At 30.2% G+C, this 12340-nt stretch overlaps 1 protein-coding gene across 3 annotated transcripts in view; it reads right to left on the bottom strand.

Annotated features, from left to right (window-relative positions):
- Nucleotides 1–1067: 1067 nt before the first annotated feature.
- LOC129807449 (myc protein) overlaps nt 1068–12340 on the bottom strand; it is a 62857-nt gene continuing 51584 nt past the window's right edge. For all 3 annotated transcript variants that reach the window (XM_055856733.1, XM_055856732.1, XM_055856734.1), the window contains one exon: nt 1068–6494. In XM_055856733.1, the coding sequence (XP_055712708.1) occupies nt 5794–6494 (701 nt within the window). In that variant the 3' untranslated portion in view covers nt 1068–5793. The remainder of the gene's footprint in view (nt 6495–12340) is intronic.

Genomic DNA, 12340 nt, shown 5'->3' with positions numbered 1-12340 from the left:
GTGACGTGTGATAAACCCTGAAATGCTTATGCAAGTTGTTATTCTTTTGTAGGTATTCTCAGAGTGTTGTACTTCAAAACGTACATCTAGAACGTTTTGAACCATTACGATTAAATTACAAGATCAAACATAGTATTTTTCATAGTCATTCTCTTTTTTAATTATTCCATATAGAAACATTCTTCATCAAAAACGATTTCTGCATGAAACTCTTCAAATTCTTAGTTCAGTAGAGTCTCCTAAATTCGAACGCTCGGGGGGTATTTTTGACATTTCTCACCTCCTAAATTCGAACGATTTTTTCAAAACCAACGAAATTTATGTGAGATTAAATTGTACTTTGAATCAAATTCTCGTACTTTCTTGCAAGTTTTAGTGGTAACATACTTCCTTTTCAATTTATACAATAATAATGTATGTAAACATTCAGGAAGAAGCACTTAAATATGATTTTCATTCACCTAAAATACGAACTTTCTAACATAACCTCACAATTGACATTTTGAATCCTAACGGCGTTCGAATTTGAGAGACTCTACTGTATCTTGAAAATTCCAAGCACCTCCGAGAGGTTCTTGGAATTATTTCAAGAAAACAAGAAATTTAACGTCTTGAAATCTTAAAATATTGGTTCCAGAATTGCAAATCTTGATATCCACACGGTTTGTGTCTTGGATATACGATTCCAAGACATTTGACAGATTTGACATCTTGATTTTGATTTTTTGATTTCAGAATACCAAAATCTTGAAATTTTCTTGATCTTGATCTTGGTCTCAGAATTGAGGCCCATATCCAAAATAATATTGTATGTCTGGAAATCTTGCTTGCGGGATGCCTTTTAGGCTCTCTATGGAATGCTGTGCCAGTATCAACTATTAAAGTACTCACCTTGATTTTTACCACTTAAATATTGGGCATACTTACATTGCCTGTCTTTATGCTTACCATGCGTGATTAAAAATTTGAATACACTCCAGAGGCCTAGAGCTAAAGTAGACATTATCAAAATCGAACCAAAGCGAACAAGAACAAAGTGAATCATGATGAAAATAAAAAGCATGATCTTTCTTCCGTTTTACAAATGTATTTTCTTCTCACGGTTTTATAATTCAATATTACAGGAACTAAAAAGAAGAATACAAAAAATTCTGTATTTTCAATTTTTTCTCGTTTTTTTCTTTTGCTCTTTTTTTTTGTAAATTTCAATTTCACTATTTTTCTATTTCTTCTAATTTTTTTACTTTGTTTTTTTCTCTTTCTTTTTATTCAATATATATAAATTGTGAAAAAATATAAAATAAGTAAATATGTATTCATTTGTATTTTTTTTATTAACTCCAACAATCTATTATTTTTCTCATTCTTCATGTTTTTTTATATATATCTAAATAATTGTTTTGAAAAAAGAGTCAAGTTCCTTTTTAGTTGCTTCGTCACGCTTTTTCATTTTTTTTTTTCAATATATTTGTAAATCGTTCATTTTTTTCTTGCATGTTTTTTTTTTTTCTTAAAAAGCAGTATTTTTGTCAATTAATTGGCGACAAGAATATCAGTGTTAAGACTGCAACTGTTTTTTTTTGTTGTTTTTATTTTGAATTATTTAAAAATTTAAATATATTTCTTACATTACTCTTTTCAGCTTGTAGTCAATATTAGAAAAAAAAATCTTAATCTAAATATGCGTATAATTATTTGCATTGTATATTTTTTATCATTACTAAAAAAAAATAATAATTCTTAAATGTTTACACTAAAATTACTTAATATTCCAGGTACTTTTGATAACAGATGTTTATTTTTAAGAATTTTTTTCTCTTTTTTTTCGTCTCTTAAATTGTTCAATCTTTTTGCAGTTCCATTTGCGTCTTTATTTTCTCTTGGTTTTCTTTTTTTGCATTTATGTTGCATTTTTTTGTGTGGGGAAATTTGTGAAAAACTGTATGGATAAAAAATTGTCCTTTGTTTTCTCTATTTTCCTTTTAACTATTTTTTTTTTGTGTTATTCATCTTAAAAATGTTGAATAAAGCGAGGCAGTAATTTTTCTACACACGGCACATGGTTGCATATTTTATTTCGTGTTTATCATTTTCTTTTTTATTTTTTGTGTTATTTAATGTTGTTTTTTTTAATATGTTTTAAAATTACTATTTTGGTATTAGAAACTACTATTTCTTTACTCTTATTTAACACTTTTTTGTCGCCAATTAAATTTTGAGGGGTTTTTCGTTTTTAACTCTTTTTCTCGGCTTTATTTTTCTTTTTTCATTTTTTATTTACTTATGGTAAAACGCCTGAATCGTTGCTTAGGCAGAAAAATGCTATTGTTCATGTTTATTATGTTGTTTTTTTTGTTTAATATATAATTGTAGTAAAGGTAAAGAACACGAAGGAACGAATGTTGCGGAGGAATTCAATGATGTTTTTTTTTTATTATTTTGAAATACAAAATATGGGATGAATGTTTCAAGATTCTCCTGATTTAAAGCCAAAAAAAAAATTACAGTTTACCTTTTTCAACAAGAACTCAAACTTGGTCCCAATTTAAACCGAAACGAAACAGCGTTATACCATAGAAGTCATCAGTTTCTTCAAATTTTTGGTTTCTGTTGTATAGTCAAAATTGCATTAATTTTTTTTCATCTATTTTCTTTTCATATAAATGTATTTATTTAATTCACATAAAATTCCTAAATAGAATTACATAAAAATCAAAATCCTACTTAATATTAGTGAAAAAGAAAACGTTTGAAAATTAAAAAAAAAAAACGTCAAAGAAAAAATTCAAAGTTTCTTTTCCATTTCCTCGAATTTCATAAAGAAAACACATTTATGTCGATCTAAGTTTTTTTTTATTATTTCATCGCTATAATCAAGTTAATTCAATAAAAAATAGTAAGTAAAAATAATCACAATAAAAAAATTCAACTCAATTTTTTAAAATTTCTTCACCTACTTAAAAATATATATAGAATAAAAAATTCACCTTCATTATAAGTGTTATAAAATTAATAGAAGGGGGAGAAACGATGACATAGGGTAAGTGTGCCAAATTTCGGCATAGTTGCATGCAAGCGCCAATGTCTCAAGTTTTAAATGTAATATCTTTAATAGAAATTGATTTTTTCCATTCGTTCTATTTAAGGAGTGTCGCTTAGAACCTTGTAGACAGTTTATCGTCTATATTTGCTCTAAAATCATTCTTAATACATTTTAAAATGAATAAAAATGTAAACAAAGCTTTGGTGCCCTATTTCGGCCACCTTCATTCTCATAGTTTTTGCGCCATCTCGTTTGCCGAAGCTACATTTTTTGTTATTCTTTTGCATTGTATAATTTCTGGATTATGTAAAAACTAAAAATTCATGGAAATTTGAGGAACAAAAAAGGTGGTCGGAATTGCAAGCTGGCCAGAATTTGGCACACTTACCCTACTAATGAGCATAATATTTTATTTTAGCATGAAAAATTAAAAAAAATCAATGAAAGAATTAGTTCATTGACCAAAAAAAGGTATTTTCCAAATAAAATTTATCATTCAACGTAACTGCAAATGCAATAAAAAATGTGGCACTATTTTTACATTTTCTTTTTTTTTCATCTTTAGATTTCAAATCAACGAAAAAAAGTTAGAAAACAGGAAACAATTCAGCATTTTGAAAATGTGTGAAGTTTTTTTTAGCAATCTTAAATTTATAGAATTTCTATCAAATTTTTAATTCTTTTTTTTTTTAAATCCAATTCAAGGTATTTTTTTTAAATCTCTATCACTATTAAAATTTTCAATGTTTTTTTTTTAATTACATATCAACTACTTGTGTTTTTCTAAAAATGTCTCCCATTATTTTCAGCATTCTCAAAATTGTGTTTATCACTATAAATTTAATATTTTTTCGTTTTTACTTCCTAAGATAGTTTCTTTTATCTCTCTGTTTTATAATTCATTACCACCTTTTGTAAAAAAGCAAAACTATATATTTTTTTCTCAATAAAATATAATAATATTTGGTTTCAGCAAATAAGCAAAAAGTATAAAATAAAAATTAAGCAATTAAAAAATCGCTTAGTGGAAACATTTTTTCGTTAAAAAACATATTTTACCAATTTGAATTATTTTTCAGCATTGTGAGACAAAAAAGAACAACTAAATGTATATGTTTTTTTTTTAATTGAAAAAAAGAAAAGAAATATTAAATGCATTTGCTTTTTCTTAATTTACTTTCCCAGAAAAAAAATAAAACTCACTAATACCTAGTGAAATATACAGGATTCATGTTGTGTTAAAATATGTTTTTATCTCTTGTTTATATTTGATGATTATTAATTTTCTTTTAAAATTACTATCATTTCCAATTTCAAATATCATTTTTTTTTTCTTGTCAAAAAAGTGATAATAATTCACGATAATACCTACACTTCATCCAATTAAATTTTCTTTCAATTACTAATTAGCAAAAAGTTATTTTTCTTTTTTTTTCATCTTAAATATCTCTCTAAATTAATTCATTCCTTTTTTTTCTTCAGCAAATATTTACAAAGGATCTATATTTCTTCTATTCCAAATTCTGTTTATCTTTCTATTTATCATTGAAAAAATATACATTTTATGCAAAATATACTAAAATTCTAAAAATTGTTGTGTATGCAAAGAAAAATTTATCAATTTTATACTCTTTTTCTTTCTTTATATAGTGTCCTATCTAAGAAATATATTTACAAAAATCTACTTCAATGAGAATTTTTCTTCCTTTAACTCTTTCTCCAATATTCTTTAAAATTTTCTCTTTCTTTTCAAAATTCTATTTTTTTTTTAATAATATATTCTATACATTTAGAAATTGTCTTTTATCAGTAATGAAGTATATAATAGTTAATTAGAAAAAGAATAAAGTCTTTTCCGTAAATATATGTTTGCAATTTTTCTTTTTTAAATATTTAAATATTTGATTTTTATCTTGTCTATATTGTATTATTTTTTTTTTTCATTTAGAAAAAAAAACAGCGTCTCTGCAGTTGAAAAGAAATAAGTTATTTAAGAAAGAAAACTTCTTTCTTAAAAATAAATTGGCACTTCTATTTAAAAAAAAAATGTGTCCAAAAATCCATTTTTTTCTCATCCATCAATTTGTTTTTTCACCTAGTTATCTCCTATCTAAAAAAAAATTATTATTCATCACGTTTGTTTGCCTATCAATCTTAAAATATCAAAGTTCTAAATGAAAAAAAAAACTTTGGACACAAATATCTTGTCTAAAATATCTCCGATCTTCATTATTTATTCTTTTTATTAGTGAAGCAAAAATATTTATTTCAGAACGAAAAAAAAACTTCTTGCAAATAAATTTTCCTTCACTACCTCCCCTAAATAGCTTTTTAAAACTTTTCTCTCTCTTTAAAATGTGTTTTCCTCACCTAATAAAATATTTACATAATATTCTTATTTTTCATATTTTTTTTTTTATAATCAATGAATAGAAATTACTTTTCTTTTATAAGGTATAAATGCTATAATATTTCTATATTTACAACCCAAAATTAGTTTTTTTTTATATTCTTTTTGCTTAAAATTAAGTAGAGATCAATAAAACGTTCCTTGACGAACGTGCGCGGTTTAAAACCATTATAGAGATATGGTTTAGCAATATAATGTCTCATTAGGTTGTTGAGAGACAAATTTTTATATATGAGTTAACTCTCTCTTCTAACTCAAGCCTTCAATCCCGAATGCCAAAAAGAAAACCCCCAAGAAAAAAGTTTGAGAGAAAAGAAAATTCTCATACCTTATTTTTTTCTTAGTAGGCGTATTCAGGAACGGGGACATTGCTAGATGTCAGATGGCCCTTGATGGCTCTCAAGCGATTCTGAATATTGGTATGATGTCTCTTGAGGTTGTTTAATCGTTCATTCTCATTGTACAATTGCGTACAGAGAATGGCGGCTTCGCGCAAAATATTAACTTTGGGCGCTCTCTCATTGTCCCTGAGACTTGGGATTTGAGATTTCAGAGCCTCAAACAGATTCTTCAGCCCTATCCGCCTCTGACGTTCCATATCATTGTGCAAATTTCTCTTCTCAATTGAATCCTGCTCACAGAGATCTGTGCCCTTTGTGCTCTTGGAGCTCGACACACGTCCCTTCTTACCCTTGTGCTTTTTCGATGCCGGTCCATCCAATTTGGATCCAGACCTCTTGCGACCCCCATCATTCTTACCCTTTCTCACATTCTGTCCCTTGTACCCAGCCCCAGATCTTGTGGTCTGGACAGTGCCATACGGACTGGCTGATGGTACTCCATGGGACATTTTCGTGCGGGCAGAAATATGTGCTTGAGCCTCTACGCCATTCACACGCCTAGGCGGGATGGTTTTGAGACCACGTGGAGTTGTTTTGACTATCCGGTCGGATATTGTGGTCTGTATTGTGCGTCGATCCCTAGCACTCGGATTCGTTGGCAATGTCTTATCACCCACGGAAACAACATCGATTTCCTCTTCTGTAACGACAAGATAACAAAAAAAATCCATTGAGCACTATTATATAACTCTAATGGACCACAGGGGTCTATTGATCAAGAATTTGGAATGCTCTGGCTCTTCAGTCTTATACAAATAATGTTTCAATATAAAATAGAAACTAACACAGTTAGACTATAGATACATAGGGGAAGTGTGCCAAATTTCGGCCAGCTTGCAATTTCGTCCACCTTTTTTGTTCCTAGAATTTCCATGAACTTTTAGATTTTACGTACTCTAGAGATTATACAATGCAAAAGAATAACAAAAAATGTAGCTACGACAAACGAGATGACGTGAAAAAGGCATTTGAAGAATTCCCGAAGGGCAAGAAACTAGGAGAATGAAAGTGGCCGAAATAGGGCACCAAAGCTATGTATACATTTTTATTCATTTTAAAATGTATTAAGAATGATTTTAGAGTAAATAAAGACGGTAAACTCTTTACAAGGGGTTCCATGCAACACTCTTTCAGAAAAAAGAATAAAAAAAAATCAATATGAATTAAAAATATTGCATTTCAAACTTAGGACTTCGGTGCTTAATATACAACTATGCCGAAATTAGGCACACTTAGGGTAAGTGTGCCTAATTTCGGCATAGTTGCATGCAAGCGTCAAAGTCTCAAGTTTGAAATGTAATATTTTAAATACAAATTGATATTTTTATTCTTTCTTTTGTAAGAGTGTTGCTTGGAACCTTGTAAAGAGTTTACCGTCTTTATTTACTCTAAAATCATTCTTAATACATCTTAAAATGGGTAAAAATATAGAAATAGCTATATTTTTCGGCCTATTATTTCGACCTATTTCGGCCACCTTCATTCTCATAGTTCCTTGCCCTTCGAAAATTTTTCCAATATCTTTTTCACATCATCTCGTTTGTCGAAGCTACATTTTTTGTTATTCTTTTTCATTGTATAATCTCTAGAGTATGTAAAAACTAAAAATTCATGGAAATTCGAGGAACAAAAAAGGTGGCCGAAATTGCAAGCTGGCCGGAATTTGGCACACTTACCCTACCCTACTATTTTTAATTTTATTTTTTAGCTGAGATTCTTTACAATCTCAGCTTTTTCTTGTTTGTAATTGTTTTTTTCTCTTGCAATTGTGAGTTTAAAGATTAACAATATGGCGATTTGAGCTATGCTTATCATGTATAGAGTGGTGATGTGAAATTATTGAAGAAGGGGCGAGGGACTCCAGAAATGATCATTTCCCTATTATACATTATTGAAAAAGTGAGTAGTTTGAAAAAGTTGAGTGTAAATAAGATATTTACACTAAAAGCTATAATTCATGCGAGCAACACTAATGTCAACGATGGACCTTAAGGCTCAACAGGAGCAATTCAGACTACAATAGGTTATTATTATTACTCGTATCGAGATATTTTGTTGCAATATAGTCACATATAAATATATGTTATATTGTTATTATATCCCATGTTGGAAGAATCTGCCAAGTCCATTTGTAGATCATCCCAGTAGGGGACTTCTGTGGCCGATTTGACAATGCCATATGACAAATTGCGTTCGAATATCAGGAAAGCTCTTTTGAAAATGACAATCTCAGAAGTCATATATTTTAGATTTCTGACAATTCAAATGTCAATGAATTTCATCAAAACAAATCAAACAAATTGGACTGTATTTACGTCATATCATTAAGAGATTTCATTAAAAAAAATCAATAAATTGCATTTTCAAATTCATGTGATATGAGAAAAAAACTTCGATTGGCATTCTCAGGTTTCGAACTCACGTATGACAATGCCACAAAAATTACAAAATTCAAGAATGTGAATATTGATTTCATGAAATTTTCCTGATCTAAAAGATGAGCTGGAGCTATTACAATTAAATTTTTTCTTGATTCACCCCAAAAATGTGAACCAAAATTCGATAGGCAGATGCCAGATTTTATCATTATTTAATGAGTATTAAAAATCTCACTTTAAAATACAGTTTTAATCACCATTCGTGGAGATTATTAAAGATTCTGCCGTGACAGTATGTAAAAAGATAAAAAAAAAGAAAATGTCTCTTGTGAAGGTACACAGTATCGCTGATAATATTAATTTTGAACAAGAGATCACTGCCATATGATCAGGTACCATTGGAATGAAATATGGTGAAAAGAGAATGGAATTTTCGGGACATCTCTTTGATTTTTTTTTTCATTCAGTCCCTTTACATTTCAGTAACCCCCTTAATTGAGTTCATGCCAAGCTTCTCTTTTTGGTCAATAATCACTTGCCAGACGCCCAACAATTTAGCAAATTTTTATCTCGAGGCTCTTCCCTCTCTCTCTCTCGCTTTACCTCATCCCATTTTAGGGAGTTTGATAATCAAGCCATGCACACCAGAAAAGTCAATCGATGGTGAAAGAGTTGATGATGACAAGATCGTCTTTTAGGAAGAGTTCATGTATCTCTTGTCGTCCCATTGAAAAGGTTTCAAGAAAAAAAGGGAGAGAGAAGTTTAAATAAGACAAGACTAAGAAAGATATAAAGAAAACAAAAAAAAACTAAAGAATCCAAGAGCCTGGAGCATCAATTTTTTCGCAAATCAATAAGTGAGCTCCAGCCCGAAAAATGCGAAATCTCCGATGTTAAAAAGACGTTTTCATGATCGTTCGATCACCTTTCACTCATGGTTGGGACTTTAAACAATTTTTGCTTCCATTTTTCGCCACAACACTAATTTTTTCTTATGTTATTTCTTTTGCACTTTATATACTCTTTTCGCAAATTTTTGAACCATCTCTCTCTCTCTCTTTCCATCACACATTATAACATTCATTATAATACACAGAGAATATTCCATTGAGAAACATGATCATCACGATATTGCGGAGGATCACCAAGTGCGAGATCGATGGAGGATGATTTTGTGAAAAATGGCACGAAAGTAGCTTTGGGAAGATCAAGTGAATCAGTCATTCTTTCGACATGTTCTTTCACCCATTTGGCGCACATTCCTTGACCAAAGAACCCATCTACCAGCAAACTGCCCAAAAACTTGTTCGTTAAATTGGAATGAATCTGGGAATGGAATGTGGGGCCGTCAACTCTGGTAATCTCTTCTCTCCCTCCTTCTCAGCTCTTCTTTTTTTCCAGCCTGACTTTTTAAATGTTTTACGTAGAGGTATATCAACGAAAACAAAACAAAAAAAAATTAATGTAATCCAGCACAAGTAAATTTCCACTGTTGCACGTGGAAAATAATACGGGACTTGTTTTATAAATTCTCCAATTCTTTCTTTTTCTCTCTTTTACTGGATTTCCTGGTAAAAATTTAAAATGGCAAGAAAAGAGAAATTCAGGATTTTTTTCTTTGAATTCTATAAAAGTAAACCTCTGTTTAACCTTACAGACGAATTCAATATTTTTAATTTTATTTTCTTAAATAAATATATAAGATATTGCAAAGTATTTCTTTAATCCTTGTAGTATATTTTTATCATTTTTAGAAAGTTTTGTGAAGTTAGTCTTTCTTCTGACAGTTCAAGTCAGCTGTGTAAAGTTTCTTTTAACTGTTTCTTCTCATATTTCATTTTACATTATTTTTCATTTATTTATTTATTTTATTCACATATTATGCCTAATGCCCAACGCATAATAACTTTTGTTTTGTAAACATGTTTTTGATATTTAAATAAGAGTGAATGAAACCGAGATCTAGTCATTTCGCTCTCTCTCATAGAAAATTTTAAAAACATGTTTACAAACAAAAGTTATTGTGCGTTGGGCATTACATTCTTTCCTCATGAATTTTCTTTTTAAAACTTTTAAAACATTGTAAGGTTTACGAATAAAGTTGTTAACAAAAGACGGTAGCGTGTTTAAACATTTAAACGGTTTATGGATAATTTGAAGGTTTAAAGAAAATTACCTTGGATTTAGGTAGGGAAAGGCATTCAGGCTTCACCGGTTTCGCACAGACTCTAGCTTCGAACATTTCATATTTCCCCATATTCCTTTAATGAATTTAATCTATTTTTTTTTAGAAAATATGCAATTTAACGTAGGCTATTAAAATATATTACCATTAGGTCAGATTCATTGAAGCAATATGAGAGAAATATGAAGTGTTCGAAGCCAGAGTATGTGCGAAGCTTTAAAGCCTTCCCCTAAAAGGAACAACATTTTGACCGTGCTAGAGGAGCGCAACATTTTACAAATAATGCAGCTTTTTGCTTATTACGTCCACCGCCGTCTTAGCATTGGTATCCAACTATCAGATTAAAAACGATAGCTGTTTTGTAGCTTTATAAACCAAACAATTTTATCAAACAAGATTTAAAAAATTGCATCCGCCTGTTACACGTGATTGCAGTGAAAATATGCAGCTTTTTAAAATTCTCAAAACGGATAACAAAGTATTTCCTCTCACTACAAAAGACCCCAAATACATCACCATAAGAATTTCTATACCCATCTTTCACTTCTTTGACTTTAATTTTCGGTATTTGCACACAAACACAACATGATGAGGTGAATTTAAAAAGAAATAATAATAAAGTAATGGGGAGAACCTGAAGCAGCAAAAAAAAAATTAAGCAAAAAAAAGAAGAAGATGAAACCAGAGACTTCAGAAACTGTTCACCGGCCGGAATTTGGATGGTGAAAGGTCTCCAAAAAATTCACTGTGTAGAGATAAATAATAAAAAGAAAAATAAAGTCCGGTGTTGTGCGAAAGAGATAATAATACTGGGAAAGTGTGCAAGATATTCGTCCCGATTGCCAACTCATTGGATGATATTGCATGTGAGAAGAAATTTCAAGTTTGCAACATTACACCTTTTTCCATTCACAACAAAAATTTCATATCTTTCCTCTTCTTGTTTTTTTTTTCCATCGCATATACGCAATTTTCTTATAGTCCAGGATATTTTACATCTCTTTTTAAATACCTTTAGAGAAGACATCATTCTTACATTAAAAGATTTTGTGTATCCCACCACCCAGAAGATCTTAAACTCTTTCACTTTACTTGTTCACCTCTTTTCTTTTCTTCTCACTTGATAATCCACCCAGCTCACATCCGGGAAATTGTTGAGGAAATTTTATAGCATTTCTTCTTTTATTTCAGATCCTATACAAGAGTTAGAGGCAAAATATAAAGAAAAAAAAAGTCTGGTAATTTCACCAAAGAAATTCTTCATAGTCACCTTGACACATTCTTCTATCCGGATGTTCAAATGAGAATTTCCTCAAGCAATTCAACAGAGTCGATTTCACTCAGTATCTCTTGTCTTTTTCGTTAATTAATTACCAATGGCTTCAACATCAGCAGAACCAACAACATAAAAAAAGCCTCCCAAAATCAAGGCTTGTGCACACACAAAAAAAGCTGATTAAAAGAATATTGCAATCTCAATTAATTATGCTCTTTAATTAAAATCATTTCTACGTTCACCTCCTCGTCTCTTTCCAAGCTCTTTACACCATCTCGCTCCCACACTCGAAAAAATATGTATATGTGTGTATATTTTGAAAATGTACATTTTTCATGAGTTTGTATCAGTTTTTAATGTTGTTAGCTTTGATTATCATTTGAAGCACTGTGACTGCTTGAAACCAGTTACTCACTTGGCAACGAACTTTGCACACAAGAAATATTCTCAGCCAGACCGCTTCTGTGTCTTCAAGAAGACAGACCTCCCGTCTGTGTGAATATACTCCCGAAAAAAAAACCCACAGAAAAAAGTGCTCCCCCCCCACCAGAATTTATGCCAAAGTGTTATTAATGAAATTGCGAAACTAGCTGATTTTTCTTTGTGGGTGGCAAGAAATTTCTTCCTCCCAGGCATAAAAGAACAGA

The sequence above is a fragment of the Phlebotomus papatasi genome, chromosome 3 (genome assembly GCF_024763615.1).
Source record: "Phlebotomus papatasi isolate M1 chromosome 3, Ppap_2.1, whole genome shotgun sequence".
NCBI lineage: Eukaryota > Metazoa > Arthropoda > Insecta > Diptera > Psychodidae > Phlebotomus > Phlebotomus papatasi.
Note: the sequence above shows the minus strand (reverse complement) of the source record. Positions and strands in the feature narration are given on the sequence as shown.